Genomic DNA, 18,008 nt, shown 5'->3' with positions numbered 1-18,008 from the left:
AACATACTTTTTGTTTGTATACTTTTTTAAAACATATTTTGCATTGCACTTTATTGATTAGAGGTTGTTGAAGTAGTCCTGGGATGCTGACGCTGCTCTCGCTCTCAGACATGTCCAGGCTTGTTTTGCTGTTGCGTGCACTATGGAACCTAAGCACAATAACATTCCAATACGACACTTTTTTAGCACACAAAACTTTATGAGAGTATTATCATGACACAGGCACTATATGCCATCTAGTAGTTCACCACATCGCATCTTTTAAAAGTCCTTCCTTCTTTTTCTCACTTCCACCGTGTCCTCAGCATCAGGACCGTGTGATGTCAGAACTTTAGGGGGGCAGCCAACATCTCTGACAGCCAAAGTCACCTCCACAGTGTGCAGTAGGCTCAGTGTTGTCACTATGCAAACTGCGCATCTTTGAAGATGAGGACATGTCACTGAACTTCTGTATTCAAGGTGAAGCCTCAACACCCTCTGAGTGTAGCTGTTTTCAGGGTTTCGGCATGTGAATTTGTTTCAACTTTTCCTAATCTCTTTTAGGTAAAGCAGTGCTGAGTGTCTAGGGTCCACAAGCTGTCTGAGTGTCTGTCATATGTCTGTCATCATCATCAATCATGCTGACTTGCTGTTGCTGTCTTCCAAAAAATGTCAGCATCAAGCTGCTATAAGGATTTCTGCATCTGTCCCACGAGTGAATTAAATCCTCAGCTGCAGTTATGCTCATGCGTTAGATACCTAATTTGAAAAGTGATGAATGATTCAATTTATTTCAAAGAGTTTATCACAGAAACAGCCCAGGGAAAAGGGACTTTTTTATATCATTGAAATAAACTCATTTTACCCTGCCGAGTTTACAAGGATAAAAGTGATGAAGCAACTGTGACTTATGTTTTTACAATAACAACGGATTAAATCATCTTTTTCTTTTTTTTATCAGAAAAGACAAACCCGCAGAGAATTACAGTGTGATTTGGCAGTTCCTCTGAGTCCGAAGTATCCTCATCGTATGTTTTGGATGACTGCATTAAACCTGGAACCCGGGAAAAACTTGTGATTAAACATTATTTATCTAAATGATTTTACAGCAAAGGTTTTTAGATATTTTCATGAATGTTGGAGGAAACTTAAAGAGTCAGAGAAAAGTGAATATTGAACTTACCAACCACAAGTGTCTGCTTAAAATGTTTAAGCTTGTTCTGAAAATGTGCTACCAATTATTCCTTTCTCTCGCCCTCGGGGTTTAGTGTAGCAGTTTGACTCCTTTCTGGTCAGGAAAAACTTGAACGCTCCAACTGGAGGGAAACTGGTGCCTTTTGTGAGTGATGCTTGGGTGCTGTCTAATTAGGCTTTTGACAGTTCATATTAGACTGGCAGAGGCTCAGTCAGCTGCTCTCCTCTTGAAAGTTGCGGATGGATGGCTGTAGGAGCTAACGCGGTGTGACTTGCAGCTCTCGTCTCCGTCTGCCTCTCTGCTTATAACAAGCGCGTCCCTCACCTGGGACGTTCAGCAACACAATGGCTGATCTATGTGATTCTGTCAGTGCCTTTCAGAGACGTCTCTTCTTGCTTTATTACACATATAGAACAATCTTCACCCCACTGCTGTTGAGTGATGAATTATGAATAGACGTGAATCCAGCTGCACTGCTGCCCAGGTCTGAGGATTACTTTCAATTTGCACACCGCCCCCCTCGCCGCCTCGCACTGGTAGTCAGACTTCGTTTTCAAGGGACCTCCAGGGTATTAGATGGCCATCTGAAACTCTAACCCAATCACATAAAAACTTTAAGAAATTAATCTCCATTACAGATTAAACTAATTCACTAGTGGGTGAAAAGTAAGAAAACACAACATTGATCTGTGTCTAAGTGTGCGGCACTTGATGCTTCTCATAACACTACAGATGGAAAAATGGCAAATTAGTCTGTTGAAGTGTACAAATATAGAAACCACCTCTGCTTTGCTGAGTAAAGTCCAGGTGTGCTACTCAGCAGTTAATCTTTTGCTCCAGGCACGTCGTTACAAGCCAGTTTCAACTGACACAGTTCACAGATTTTTCATTTCCTAACTCAGACTCTCTTCACCAGTCCTGCAGCCCGGGCTAGTAGCAGCTGTCTGCTTAGCATCTACATTTATAAAATATGAACATTAGGCTGCCAACAAAGGACATTACTGTTTAGACAGTTAGCGACTAGCCGTGCACGTGTTCTGTGTATGCTGGATATAGTTACACAATATGCTCCTTATTTTCTACACAAGTGGCATCACTGCTTACACGACATCATTTCAGCCTTTCCGTCTGGAAGTAAGAGGGAGCTGCAGTGCGTATGTGACCCCTTTCAGATAGTTCTTGACTCCTGATCGTGCTTGTAATTGGCCCACTTGATGAGCAGGCGGCAGGCAGTGAAAGGGAAGTTGAGAGGACAGGGATCCTTTTAATGAATCCAATGAGAAGGACATGGAGAGCCTGCAGGCTTCAAGAAGGATTAAAGCAGGCGCCAGCAATTTTTTCCCTTATGATGCTTCCACGAGTCTCTCAAACCAAAGGGGAAAAAGAAAAGTGTTGAAGTATGTACGATTTACATCTTTTATAGACACCCCACGTTTGCCACAACTTGATTTTTAGCTGCTTTCTATTCAGCGTTTATGTTGTAAACAGGGTTGTTATAAAGGTCAGCATCCCTTACACACTAGCCTTTTAAGATACAACTCACACACACTCCCCTGCAGATCGAGGACAGTGGGAGCGTGAGTGAATATGCATGCATGTCTGTTTTCGTATCTCTGTGCATTCGACCATTTTCCTGCGTAAATTGGAACACGCAAATCTCTGCGTGTGTGTATGCGAAGTGCAAAGAACTGCAAGCGTGTGATATGTGATGCCAGCCTAAAATGCCCCATCGTTGCCTCTCGTCTCTGAATGTGGCAGGCAGTGTGAGAGCGACCGAGAGCCGAGCCAACTGGCATGGAAAGAGCCTGGATTGAAGTGATGGCTGGTGACACTGCAGACAGGTCAGCCAGTCAGAAAACGGATGCCAACAGAGACACAGATCACACTCACCTCCACCTTCTAAGAACTTCTGGCTCTTGTCTCTTTGTCCTCTGTAAAAAAACAACAAACCCAAAAACAGGCAATATAGATTATACAGCTTTAGTTTTGCATTTATGGGAGAAATGACCTCAAATTAAGGGTCACAGTTAAAGTCTGCTGCCAACAGAGTAGCTAGTAATAATTTGAGCTTGTGAATATTACTCTTATTAACCTTTGACCTCAAGTTTTATTCATGCACAGAAGGAAAAAAAAACCCCTCTTTCCTGAGGGACTGGAGTCTGCATCATGATTTATTACTGCTTCCTTACTTTTATTTATGGGATGACGGTCCTGAAATTACCCAGGATTTGTTTATTTCGCTGTGAGAATGGAGACCAAGTGATGAATTGTCACTGTTTGTACAAGTTTACAGGCGGAATCTGCTTTATGTGATTTAATTGGTAAAGAGGGGGAAAAAACCCCAGCAGTAATGCTCGGCGTTATATTGGCCCAGGTTCTCTATTTCACAGCATAATGGAAACAAGAGAGCGCTATACAGTAATGGGTTGCATGTGTCATGCATACTAAACAGTCAAACTGGAGCAAATGACAACCAGCTATTTACTCTGAAGCTACAGAGAGACAGTGGATGTTTCCAAGTCATTACGTTTAGCATTTGATCAGGGAGCTTTCAAGGACATGAATCTCATAGTTAAATGGCCCGTGACGTCTTATTGTATCAACTTACTAGAAATTGCCAGACACAATCAGGGTGCTGACCAAATTCTACTCATGTATTTTTTTAAATGTAAAAACAGTCGTGAAAGATCTGGACAAGGACAAATTAACGTTTTTGTTCTCCTCGCTGAGCACAAACTCTTAGTCCTCCCAATTATGTCTTCTCTTTCCTGGTGGTCTGTCACTTCTCATCCCTGCTGAAGTCGTGTAACTAGCCCGAGAGGCTGCTCCAGGAGGGGTACTGCTGGTTGACTGACACAGTCTGATCACGAGGGCTTAAAGAGAGGTTGGCCATTTAATAGGCTAGCTGCCAGTGGCAGCCTGCCTATGCGGAAAGCAGGCCGAAAAGACAGACGGGTGACCGACTAGTGTCGCTCCACTGTGAAACCCATGTCTGTTGCTGGAGAACAGCAGAGCCAGAGGGGTTCCAGATATCTCCATCATTTTTTTCAGTTGTGTTCATAATCACCTTTGTTGATTAATAACACAATCACGGTTAGAAGAAGATTCAGACAATGGGAGGTTCATTTGTAGATTTTTAAGTAGACTGATGTCATGTCTCAAGTTAAGCTAAGCCTGAATTTAAGTACATTTGAGTTACTAAGCAGAGTTTTATTTATATTTCAAATGATTATTATTTTTGTTTCCAGTTTTCAGTATTAGTTTGAGTTTTTATTAATAATGAGGAGCACATTTTTCAGAATTTGTACAGTAATTGAGTAATTGTACACTTTTTGAAGGTATTCAGTGTTTTGTTGCTGTAACAATGTTGATTGTTCAATAAACCTCAGCCAGCTTCATACAGTGTGTGTATGTGACCGTAGCAAAGCATGTCCCTCTGCATTACAGTGATGGCCTGTGGCCTCTCCGAGCTTGGCATCGAATTTAATGTTCTTTGGAGCCACAGATCCCTTTGTGTTAAATCAAAGTGACTGCGCTCGGAGGGCTCAGATTGTGTGGGAGTGTTTGTGTAGGGACCCCAATATTTGTTTTAACCTTCAGCTGTGAACATGCCTCAGTACAAACTGATAAGATAGAAAACTGGGTCAGAGTCTGTCACGATAGTGTGTTTGTAAGGCATCGTGGCCCCCACCTGTTCTCTCATCTAAACTGAAAAACATCACAGAATGAAATCTCCTTCAGTGCAGTTTGAGGTATAATAAAATTAGAAAAAGATGCAAGTCCATTTTGTTCTATGCTATACTTTGTCCTTTGTTATGTAAATAAACGACCAAAACTTTATTATTATGCGTCAGAAGACAAAGGAAATACAAAATGCTGTCATCCGTTTACTTAATACATGGACCGAGAGGCAGGTTGCTATAAGGTATTTCTTTGAAGCTAAGATGTATCATTAAAGTTTAACTATTTTTATATCAGCTGAAGTATAAAACCAGTAACTGACCAATAATAATATTTTTGTTTCTCTATGTCTTTGGTTATGTAGCTATTTTAGCTCCAGGTAAGGTCAAAGTTTCCATGTCAGTGGGTCATGTCCACGCAGCATAACGTCATCAATTATTTAGCTCCTGGTTGTAGAAGCCTTTACATCCATAAGCCCTGAAACAGGTCTCTCTTATTAAAGATTCATGGCACACATTCTTAATCACCCCTTTGTGTCCTTCGGTTTCAACGTTCATGCTTTGCATCGAACAGAAATGAAATTTAAGAATCTCCCTGGAACCCATTATAATAATGAGAGTCTTATTTGGCATCTTTAGACAAGCGTTTCATATCAATCTGCATCAGATGCTGAGGTGCAATGGAAATATTCGACATAACCGATCAATTTGTAATGCAGTGCCCGGGGATGAAATCGCTTTAAATAGCTGTTTGTGTACCATTTCTCTCATCCATTCCTCTTTTAGCCTCAGTGTCCACAGAAAGGCCGTGTGCTCGAACACGAAGAGGCGTTTACTTGCGTAAATAAACAGCAATTCTTCTTCCTAAATTTGGAACTGCTTTTATATGAATGCCACAAATTCTCCACTCCAGCTTTTCTTCTTCGTCCTTGGCTGTGTCGGGTAGCGCGACCCTCCCGGTAACAATGATCCATCACTGTACTGCAAGGTGGAAGTTACAGGAACATTAGAGGGAACAAACAAGTCAGTCACATTTATCCCTGAGCTTGTTCTTGCTTACTAGTGTGTGTTTATTTGTGTGTTCCTTGGAACTTGCACTGCCATGGTCTTCAGGGTTTCCCTGCACAGACTGATGGACACTGACGAAGGCTTCCCTCAGTGTAAATGACTAATGTGTTTTCTCTGGAGGACACTTTCAGCACATACCACAGAGAGAGAGAGAGAGAGAGAGATCTGCTTATATAAACCGTAATGAGTGGGCACGGTGAAAATCAGCGAGCGCAGCCATTTGAGGAGCTTTTGTGGATGTTATGCCTCGGCCTGTGTGTCTTTCTGGAGGGTGCCTGCTTACACCTACACACTCCAACACGCTTCCTGCTCATTTGTCAGCTGTGTCCTACACCTGCAGATAAGTCTGCCAGTCTCATCCTCTGCTCTGCTTCAGCTGGTTCTGATTCAGGGCCTTGCTGTAGGCAACACAAACACACACAGACTCTTCTTCTGCTGCAGCAAGAAGGACAGTGTTTACATAATGCCAATCAGCTTAAGTTGCTAGTTTTCAAGCTCTGATTGCTTTTGTGTAAAGAGAGACCAGGGAGGAGATGAGTTGGCAGTAAAGATAGTAAGTGAAATAAATCATGTAGTGGTTTCTGCAAGAAGAGGTGGTGGTGGGGTTGAGAAGTGGCAGAACATCTCAGCGAGCCTCCCCGCTGCTGTGGCCTCTGCCCACTCTAGTGTCTAATTATGGCGCTGTTGCTAGCTAACCTGCATTTGGTTTTTTTCGAGCTAAAAGCCACACATCTCCTGCTACACCCCCGCTCTCTGGGTATGTGCGATGTCTCAGATGGTAACTGGGCCGGAGTCAAAGAGCACATGAATTCCAGGTCACCTGCTCCGTCATCTGCACTTTAGAGACTCAGAGCTCAGGGGTTATTTACCACAGCTACGCGTACTAGAAGAAAACAACAAAATCTATCAACAAAAGCAAAACAGGCATGATTAATAAGAGCTAATGGATTCCTGGACATAGACTAAAACAGTGTTTTCAGTGCAAACAACACGCTTATTATCATCCTGATATTTGGTAATTTGCACTAAACACATACTAGAAGTGAGCCTGCTGAGGGTCACATCCTGTGATCCACATATCTGGATCAAAATCAAAAAGTTCTTAAACACCATCCTGTGGTGATGTCTTAATAAGTCTTAATAATCATTAATATTTGTTCAAAATGTTGTAAAACATGCACCCGAAAAGATGACATACACCATCAGGATGTCAGACAGCTGGATACCGCACAGTCAAATTTGAAACGTTTAATTAGTTTAATACTAATTAAATTTGAGTTCAGTATAAAAATTAATTAAATGTGGGAATGATTCACCCTGAGAACTTAGGGGTCTTAGGAAGGTGAAATGAAATTTTAATAACACCACATTCATTTTTGTCAGCTCCTGACTAAAGTCTGCTTAAAGCTGATTCCATCCCATTAGACAGACATGTCCTGAATATTGTAACGTGGCTCTTACGTGGCTGTGGTTAATTCATGTGTGCATTAGGGTGCCCTGAGTTCCCCCAGAAAGTTTAATATTACATGTACCTTTGGTGCTCTTAAACATCAGAAATTATAGCTAGTTTCTAGAACTATTTTTTATTCAGAGCTTGGAGCCCCTCGTTATTTCGATAGTACGGGCTAAATTAAGTTGAACAACACAGTGCAGAGCAGCACAGGATTAAGCCATCGTCTGATTTTTACTTGCCTTCTGTATATTCCGCTTTCATGGCAGCAGTTTGACTGTGTACTCATGCTTTTCATCTCCACAGGGACACTGACACGTGTGTTGATCTTGCATAAGCAAACTGCTGGTATTTTTCAGGTAATTTTTAGTCACAATTAACAGATCATTCCTACAGTTTCCCACATTCCTTTAAAAATATTCAAGTATTAGTTAAATTCAGATCCAGGTCGAGGAACACTCTGTGTTTGCCTCTTGAATTATCCATAGTTTGACGTATCAAAGTAGAAAAGAAATGCATGAATACAAAAGATTTAGCCATCATGTGCAAATTCTAATACAAATTGCACGCTTTTGTAAGCTTAGATGTCCAGAAATATAAAGCTGCTGCAGCTAACAGTGCAGCGTTCTCAGGAAAAAAATAAAATAAAATGAGTCCATCCCCCATGCATTTAAACACTGAGTCAACTCTGGAGTAGAAAATGACTTCAGGCAGTGAAGCTTTTTTTCTAATAGCATGTGCTAAATGTTGCCTGGCAACAAAAATAGTAAAACAAAAGACAACTGACCACTTGTCAGTGCTATGAATGTGTGCACATATTGCACAAGCAATGTGTGAAATGACAGGCAGCTGTGATGGTGGTAAGTAACAGGAAATGGGACCTAAATGCACCTACACCAAGCAGGAAAGGGAAGGGGGGGGGCAGAAAATTCTACAGGTATGAAGCAGAAAGGATGTCCTACACATCAGCAACAGCACAGTATAATTGAGCTTAAAATACTTGTTAATAATTAGCAACATTTATCAAAGAGCTAATGAGCAGTGTCTCTGTAAACAGGAACAGCCGCTAGGGGCGGGAAACTTACTGAAGCTATCTGGTGGACAGGTGCATTTGAGCTTGATATGAAAAACAGGAGACTGGGAAGGACAGCGTTTCAAGGATGGGTGGGGGGAGATGGTGCAGCCGTTGCCACGGCAACATTAAACACCTACAGTATTGTCCTTTGGAAGCTTTGCGGTTCATATCAGAGCTGCATATTGATTCTGTCTGCGAGGCGTAGCTGATGTATCTCAGCTTGTTGAACATCCTCTGACTTCACAGATGAGTGTTTACATAACTGAACTTTACTGAGCAGCTCACTGACAGCCCCTGTATCCCATGGACCGGGTATTTTAAACCCTTCAGTTACTTTACTGACTCTAAAATAGTTAAAACTGGGACACGATCACGTTAGCACCGCTGTTCACAAGTTTTTTTTTTTCTCTTCCTTTGGCGTCCGCTTTTGGAAGTCCTCCGTCCTCTTTAAAGTTTCTGTTTCACTAGTGTCGCTATTAATGACTCACGCCAGTACAATAGTGATCAGTTTTACAACTTGGCTGGTGAGAAACCACAAAATGTTACTCTTTTTAAAAATTCAGGGTGAAGTGAGTTATGAGTAACGAGGAAGAGTTGCTGTCAGTCACAGCTTTGTCAAGAGAAGCCACTCTTTAGCCTGAGCAGCAGCTTCACTGTAGCTCATTGAAATAGCCGAAGGTCAGCGGCGAACATAATAGTGCATAATCAGAGAGATGTGACACTGACTGTGCTCGGTGACTTTATATTTAAAACTCGTGGCATTACACAATTACTGCTATTAAAATAGAATCTTTTAAATTATAATATTACCTATAGAAAAAAATAGCCTGTGAGAGTAAGTTTGTGTTAATAAAAGCAAACACTTGTGTGTTTCCTGCTGTTCATTTACATGTGAGTGTAGTAGCTTTACCTCATTGGTTAATAATGATCTCCACCACTGAACAACCATGACAAAATTTCACTTTAGCCACAAAGCTAACCATTGCACCATCCTCATTATACGGAAGGTTTTTAAAAATAGAAAGCAGAGCTCCTTAGCAGCTGACAGGCATTTATTATCACCCAGCAGAAAACCATACTAATACAGCCACAGTGTAAAGGCCATGCTCTCTGCCCCTAAGCTAGCTGGTCTGACTGGCACTCCTATAGGTCTGGGTACTAGTGCTGTGCAATACTGCAAATTTTGATATTGTAAGAAAAGACAGAGACATTATTGCAAATATCAACATATATATATGTATATATATATATATATATATATATATACACACAAACACACACAAAGTAGAGTGCACACTTCTCTATCCACCTGCTGTTGACTTATGGTGCATTCTCTGGCCAGGGGCCTCTGGGCTTATTAGTGAATGTCTGCTACCAGATATGGGTTCGTAAAGCATGGCTATGTGACTGACAGAGAAACTGGAGACATTTTAAAAGCAGAGGACTGAGGACAGTAGGACTCTAGGGAGGAAGTTTGTGGCTAATACTCTGGTGGTGAATACTGAAAGAAATATTTTTACTTGTGCAGATGAGGTGAGTTTTTACTATTTTACCAGCATGACCCTGGGTCACACAGTCAAAACATGTCAGACCAACTAAAGACATGCTTGGCATGACACAAAGTCCTTGAAATCATGCAGACAAGTTCAGCAATTCAATTTAGAGGTCTATATGATGTATATTTTTTCCCCAAAAAACCAGTCCCCTTCTCATCAGCAATGGAAAGAATGAAATAGGAAATAGAAGTATCCTTCAGTGAGTGCTTTCCAACTTAAAACGTCATATTCTCTTAAGTTTTGTAAAGATCAGAGTCGAATGTTGGACCATCAAATGAAGTAAGATGATTTGCATTACGTTAGCGGTGCTCTATTTTAAAACGGCATTGTTTATGTCTGTGCCTTGGGAACATCTGCTTTGCCAGGCGATTAAATCTCTTAATTCTTTGCCATTTTCTTGCTACCAAACCATCTGCTGCGATTTGTTTTCCATGCACAAAGTCTGAGCCACAATCTAAACACTACCCATGGGTGCAGCGCGAGTTCTTGCTCCAGTGTCTACTGAGCCTTGTTAGATCGCAGTGAATAACACAAAATTTCTGGGTCGACTGCAAAAGGCTATGTGTCAGGCTGTTGCGTGTGGGTGAGAGTGTGTGGGATGTTTGGTATATCGCTTTCTGTCACAGCGTCTTTGATGGTGGCTCTCGAAAAATCAGTGTCATTAAGTCAATTTTAAAAACAATGTGCTCATTTAGCCCTGTCTCTTATCAGAGCTTTCTATACACATTTTCAGGTGCATAACTGTATTTAGTGGCAGGTGGGGTATTGGGAATAATCATCTGTCAGCTAAGATGCATTGTAAATTTTCCAAGAGGAAATAGGTATAAATAATAGGTATTGTTTAAATATGCAATTGATAGCGTGGCAAACTAAAGGTGGCTTTTGATCGTCTCTTAACACACAGTTAGCGTCACAATCAGGTACTAAAACAAGGTGAAATATGGAGTTACTTTCCATCCTACTTGTTAGTCTTTCACAATGGGTTTATAAAGGATTGCCAATCTGCTGTCAAAGCATCAGCAGATAAAGACGTTAGGTGGGAGAGAGGGATTGTGCACGTGCATGTGTGTGTGTCATATGAAAACACTAGCAGATCAGCCTAGACAAGCTCCTCTCATGATAAGCCTCATGCCTCAGAGACTCGTGCAGATGATGTGATGGGAGTTATACTGAAGCACCCAGTCGTGGCCTTCTTCTGCAGTGCGAGACAGTGTCGGGCTTGTACTCAAAGACTCTGGGGTGGATGTACTGTGCTTTATGTCTATTGATTGTTCAGTGTCGCTTTGATGTTTTAGTCACTCTGTTCACTTGCTTGTGTTTTCTTCTACAAAGTGTTAAGTATAGCTGTTAGTGTTCTGTTTCACAACATACGCTTTATGTGCACCATTTCAGGTATTTGCTGTTAAAGACTTTAGCTTTTCATGCATTTTAAGATTTCTCACACGGGGTGCTTTTAATACAATAGGTTCTCCATTTCCCCGTTTTCATTTACAATGCATGAGTTTCATACAGACAGGCTGGGGAGCAATATACCCTAACCATCATATATCAAATTGAGTCATGGCTATTAGAGGTTTTGTGCCACGGCAAGTGATTATAAAACCAGTAAGCTTACAATGCACAGTCGGCCATTGTAAGCCAAACTGTTTCAACTCAATGCCGAATCAGTCCTTTGAGGATTATCTTGGCGCCCTGGCTTTAATTTCACTGCTGTGTCGGGTCAATTAGAGTTTGTAATTGTAATTCCGCTCATTTAGAGTGTTTGATTGCTGCTGTTTAAAGAGAGCTGACGCTAATGAATTTCTCTCACTATCTGTCTTTTTGTCTCCCCTCTCTTTCTGTTCTTGCCTTATTGGCTTTTTTTCTGTCTAACTCTTTCTATCCCTTCTTCTCGTTTTGCAGGTGTCTGGCCCAGTGATTCGACCCCAGACAGGAAACAAAGGAAGAGGAAGAAAGGATGGCCACGAGGGCGAGCCTGGGTCAGGATGTAGGCTGGCTGCTGCCTTTCCTTTTCTTGTTACTAATGATCACAGTGTCACCTGCCCAAAGCCAAGGATGTCCCCAGCGCTGTGAGTGCATTGCTAAGCTCAAGACTGTGTCTTGTTATGGGAAACGCTTGTCTGCACTGCCCGATGGAATCCCACTGGACACCAAGATCCTGGACTTGAGTGGGAATAAACTGCGTTGGGTAGAACACGGAGACCTGCTTCCATATTCACGTCTCGAAAAGCTAGACCTGAGTGAGAACATAATCAGTGTCCTGGAACCAAATGCTTTTTCTAGCCTTCAGAACCTTAAGTCGCTTTCACTGAGGGGTAACCAACTGAAGCTGGTCCCTATGGGAGCTTTCTCACGTCTCTCCAACCTAACTTCATTGGACCTTAGTGGGAATAAGATTGTAATTCTTTTGGACTTTACTTTCCAAGACTTGAGAAGTTTAAAGAACTTGGAGGTCGGCGACAATGATTTAGTTTATATCTCTAACAAGGCCTTTCTGGGTTTGGTGGGACTGAAGGAGCTGACAATTGAGAGGTGTAACCTGACTTCGGTGTCCAGTCAGTCTTTGTCTTACCTGCATAACTTGGTGACTCTGCGGCTCCGCTACCTCAGTATCTCTGCCTTAGAGGACCAAAACTTCCGGAAGCTGGGAAACCTGAGGGGCCTGGAGATCGATCACTGGCCCTTTTTGGAGTACATCTCTCCTCACAGCCTGCAGGGTCTCAACTTGTCCTGGCTGTCTATCACACACACCAACATCACCTCTGTGCCCACCTCTGCCCTGCGTAGTTTGGCTCACCTCACCAGCCTCAACCTATCTTACAACCCCATCACTGTGTTGGAGTCCTGGGCATTGCGGGATCTCGTAAGGCTGAAGGAGCTGCATCTAGTCAAAACCAACCTGGCAGTAGTGCAGCCCTATGCGCTCGGTGGTCTAAGGCAAATCCGCCTTCTTAACCTTTCCTCTAACAGCCTGGTGACCCTGGAGGAGGGAGCCTTTCAGTCTGTCAACACTCTGGAGACGCTGCGTTTGGATGGAAACCCTCTGGCCTGCGACTGCCGCTTGCTCTGGATCCTTCAGCGCAGGAAGACCCTGAACTTTGATGGTGCCTCCCCGGTGTGTATGACACCTGTTGAAGTGCAAGGACGTGCTCTCAATGCTTTCTCTGATTCAGCTCTCTTTGACCACTTTACTTGTCAAAAGCCCAAAATCCGCAACCGGAAACTGCAGCAGATATCTGCCCGCGAGGGACAGGTAGTGTCATTTATTTGCAGAGCAGAAGGTGAACCCACACCGGTGATATTCTGGATTTCTCCTCAGCGCCGCCGCATCACCACAAAGAGCAGCGGCCGCCTTACCGTGTTACCAGAAGGCACGCTAGAAATCCGCTATGCCCAGGTCACAGACAGTGGGACGTACATTTGCATAGCCAGCAATGCCGGTGGAAATGACACATATTTTGCCACACTTACAGTGAGTGGGCTGCCGCTGGATGCAGCCCTTATGGCCAACCGCACCTACTATGCTGGGGATCTTAATGACACAAATCTGAATGATACCAGAGTCTTCTTGAAGTTTACTCTGGACCTCAAGACGATCCTCATATCTACAGCCATGGGCTGTATCATGTTTCTGGGGGTAGTCCTTTTCTGTTTCATTCTGCTGTTTGTGTGGAGTCGAGGGCGAGGGCAGCACAAAAACAACTTCTCTGTAGAATATTCTTTTAGAAAAGTGGACGGGCCTGCAGCCAGTGGAGGACAAGGTGGAGCACGGAAGTTCAACATGAAAATGATTTGATATGCTTTAGTGTTCTCTCCTCAGTGCTGATTATAAGCACACATCAAAGTGGACTGCTGTGCTTGAAGAGCATCAACGTCAAATCTTTGCGAGACCTTGATATATTTCTATAACTCTTTCATGTGTATTCACATTATTGTGCAGAGAAAAGCTATATTATCATCGAATATGTTTTAAACTCTTGAACAGACTGTTAAAAAGACCAATCGGCAAAGTCCCATCTACACTATCTTCATGCTCCGACCAGCTCAGTTCGAGGAATTCTCCCCCGTTTATCTCAAAAAGAATACACCCTTCTCCTCCGTCTGCTCTGTCTACAAACCGGTGAATACATAATATTAGGGTGGTGCTCAATAAATGCCAAGGACATGCCAATATGTATTTTAGTAGTTCCAGCTATATACTGCATATTTAGACTTATTCACAGTCATAAGTTGAGCGCAACAATATATTCGCTCTGCTTGAAGACATTTTGCTGATGGTGGGTTCGTACAGAATATATTACACTTAGAATACACTCTGCAACACTGCCAATTCGACCGGAAAGCACCAAGTAATATCACTGTCAGTCCAAAGGGACGGCAAAAAGACGTTTCACATCAATAGTTACGGCTGGAAGTTGTTTAAAATAACAATCTACAGATTTTTAGCTACAGTGGGACCTGGTGCACAGTAATGTGGTGACAAATCAGCACATGCCAATACACGTTTGCTAGTCAGATTTCCCATTGTTGTTCAGTAAAGAACTACAGCTTCCTCCTAATCTGCAAACATGTGTATAAAATGAAATGCATGTACAGAGTTGGCTTCTTACTTTGAATAACTTGTATTATTTGTAAAGGAAACACTCATAGGGGTGCATAAGATGTATTATATATTTTGTAATTACTGACCTTGAAGTTCTTGTGGTCGTTTATAGTACTGTTGAGTGATTAATAAGGTTTTAATGTTATGCTGTTATTAAAGTGTTAAAGTCCTATTCGGAATGACTCATAACAGTTCAGTTAGAAGCGTTTTTATTTTTATTTAGTTTCGACTGAAACACAACCCACTCCCTGAGCTCGCTCACTCAGCAAATCATGAAGGGCATTTGCATCAAGTTTCACTTCGTTTACCTATTTGTAGCTGTACAAATAACACCAAGGCTTTTCTGACCTGTGGCTGAAGAAACTCTAATTGCGTTTGAGGCATTCGGTGTGAATGTTTTTAAAAAAAATCTTTGCAAAACTCTAAATGACACCAGCCAAAGTCATTTGAGGAAAGCTTAATGATACAATCAACAACAAAAAGCTGCATGATAACTGTGACTAACATTGATGCCTAGATGCTGATAACAGAGGTCACCCGCATGCCGTTCTGCCCTCAAGCTCTATCTCATGATCTGTGGGTTTAGGGCTGGGACCCAATGTCATCATCACAAACCATTTATTTCTGTTTGGCTTTGACTGCTGATTTCTAACAGTGTTGTTCTGCTGCCCTCTGTTGACTAAGACGAGTATCGTACTTTTCACTATTTCTATAGTGCAAGCAGGGTTTTACTTAATATTAAGTCATTTTTTAAAATTTCTCAAAAGGCAAATGTGGAATTCAGCAATGGTCGACCTAAATCAGCGCTGGAAGTAAAAATGAATTTATTGTTGCTCAACAGTATACCCTGCCTCTTCAAACACACAAAACTGAGTCCCGTGTTTCAACAACATAGACACCGCACAACTAATTTTACAAACAAAGTTATTAATACTAAACTTTGAATACATCCGTGGACCGATCTCAAATCAGTTAGCCTTCCTGTTTGTATTTTTCAATATGTAAACACTTTGGTTTCAGTTGTAATTTTCTTTTCCTCCCCCCGATCCCTCCTGTAAATATGGAAACCACTGTGTATGGAAATTGTGCTATACTGTTTTGTACTTTACTGTTTTATAAATAATGAAGTCCACTGTTTATAAAGCATGTGATATTATCTGCTACAATCATGTCTTGTCCCCTGTTCCATTTTAATAGCAACTGGCCAGCGAATCAGTCTGTATGGTGGTGGTCTCAGGAGCGTATCGATAGACCTGTGACCCAAACCCCCATGGAAATTGTGTTTAGAAGATTTTGTGCTTTTATTTGCTTCTCTTTCCCCAGGAAGTGCTCATATTTTCATTTCAAAAGAAAGTTGCATCAGAAGGATTGATGTGCTATCAGCACCACAAGTAAAGATATAGAGCTCAGCAGAAAGCATCCTTGTCCGGACTTGATGAATGAGTAAGCATGATATAGTGTCTGGGGACGGTTATTACTGTTCATTTTCTATGCATTCGTCAAAAGTTACAAAAAATAAATTCATTTTTGTGAGCAGATAAAGTCAACTCTGCATTCACACTTTCAGATGTGTCTGTTGTGGGCTTTCAAGATTGTTACTCCTTAATCGTGTGGGTATGATGACTTAATCCATGGCAGTGAGTTTAATATAAAACAAAATCAAGCCCTGTTAGTGTTCACTGGGTAAATGAATTAATTTTGTACTGATATGACCAGTTATCTGACTGATAACTGGTCATATAAATGACACTTAAAGTTCTCAGCATTTTAACACTCAGTATACAGCTTCATACTCATTAAGAGTCCCATCCATTTTCTTCTCCTTATCCAGTTCAGGGTCATGGAGTGGAGGGATCAGGGGCTGAGAGGCATGGTACACCCTGAATAGAAAGCTAATCTGTTGGAGGGTTGAGAAAGAGACAGTCTCATATTCACATCTGCAGCCAATTTAGAATCGCAGGTTAGCCTAGCCTGTGCATGTTTTTTGGACTGTGGGAGGAAGCCGCAATGTTTGGAGAGTACCCATGTAGGCACGGGTGAGAACACTGAAACTCCACACAGGACCGTGTGAGGCAACAGTGTGAACCACTGCCCCATTAAAATCCCCGTGCATTAAAAGTTTGTTTGAGTTATTTAGTTAAATTGCTTCCTCATCCAGGAATATTTTAACATTAAATTTCAATGTTACTTTATTTATTTCTATAGTACCAAATCAGAAGAACAGCTGTCTCAAGTTGCTTTATATTGTAAGGCGAAGACCCTACAGTAAGACAGAGAAAGCCCCAACAAAAAGACAAACCCCTATATATAGAAGCACTTTTTAACAGGAAAAACCTCTGGGCATAACCAGGCTCAGGGAGGGACGGCCATCTGCTGAGACCGGTTGGGAGGGAAGGGAGGAAGATAGGGGAGCCAGAGATTAATATTAAATAAAGAATAAATGCAGAGAGCTGTATAAACACATGGTGAGTGAAAAAGAAACACTCAGTGCATCATGGGAATTCCCCGGCAACTTAGACCTACTGCAGCATAACTAAGGGTCACCTGGTCCAGCCCAAACTATATGCTTTAGCAAAAGGAAAATTTTAAGCCTAATCTTGAAAGTAGAGATAGTGTCTGTCTCCTGAATCCATACTGGAAGCTGGTTCCACAGAAGAGGGGCCTGAAAACTGAAGGCTCTGCCTCCCGTTCTACTTTTAAATACTGTAGGAACAACAAGTATATTTATAAATTTGATTTTAACACGTTTATGTTCAAGATCTGTGGCATCATTGCTACTCTGGAAGCCATGAGGGTTTCAGTATTTAAATTACACTGATGTCACGTGGAAAGCTGAAGCCTGCAGTACACATATACTGAAACTTTCAGTGATGTAAGACGCATTTTGCTTTTACTCATAGGCCTGTATTATTTTCTATCAAATTTTCCTCCTTTTTTAAAAAAATAGGGTCTCAAAATATATCTGGAGTTCATCTGCAAAACAACAACAACAACAACAACAAAACTATAGATTTTATTTTGTATAAAGGTGAGCAAACAGGTCATAAGATCCTACATTTGCAAATGTGTTGACAAAAACACGCCACACGTTTACTGCCCCTTAGCCCAGATGACATCAAGGTGAGCATTATCTTTCAAAAGCTTTTCCCATAAACGTGAGTCCAAAATCACCCACAGGTATTTATCATAATCGCACCATGTTTGTGCCCCCAACTGTTGAAACCACTCAAACCACCACAAAATGTTTGAAAACATGCAGAGAAGAGAAGCGTTCCTCAGAACTAGACGTATAAGCAGTTTACCCCCAATGCATATCAGACATATCCATCCCCTGGAGGGGGGGAGGGGGTGTCATTCACACTTTAAGAATTTTTCTGTGTTTACCAGTCTAACACTTGGCTA

At 41.8% G+C, this 18,008-nt stretch overlaps 1 protein-coding gene across 1 annotated transcript in view; it reads left to right on the top strand.

Annotated features, from left to right (window-relative positions):
• Nucleotides 1-17,060, top strand: part of lingo3a (leucine rich repeat and Ig domain containing 3a) — a 31,871-nt gene extending 14,811 nt beyond the window's left edge. Inside the window, exon 2 of the mRNA XM_005932438.3 lies at nucleotides 11,906-17,060. Within this exon, the coding sequence (XP_005932500.1) occupies nucleotides 11,961-13,799 (1,839 nt within the window). The 5' untranslated portion in view covers nucleotides 11,906-11,960 and the 3' untranslated portion in view covers nucleotides 13,800-17,060. The remainder of the gene's footprint in view (nucleotides 1-11,905) is intronic.
• The last annotated feature ends 948 nt before the right edge of the window (nucleotides 17,061-18,008 follow it).

The sequence above is a fragment of the Haplochromis burtoni genome, unplaced genomic scaffold (genome assembly GCF_018398535.1).
Source record: "Haplochromis burtoni strain Fernald_Lab_line unplaced genomic scaffold, NCSU_Asbu1 Contig_13, whole genome shotgun sequence".
Lineage (NCBI taxonomy): Eukaryota > Metazoa > Chordata > Actinopteri > Cichliformes > Cichlidae > Haplochromis > Haplochromis burtoni.
This window is presented reverse-complemented; position numbering and strand designations above follow the sequence as displayed.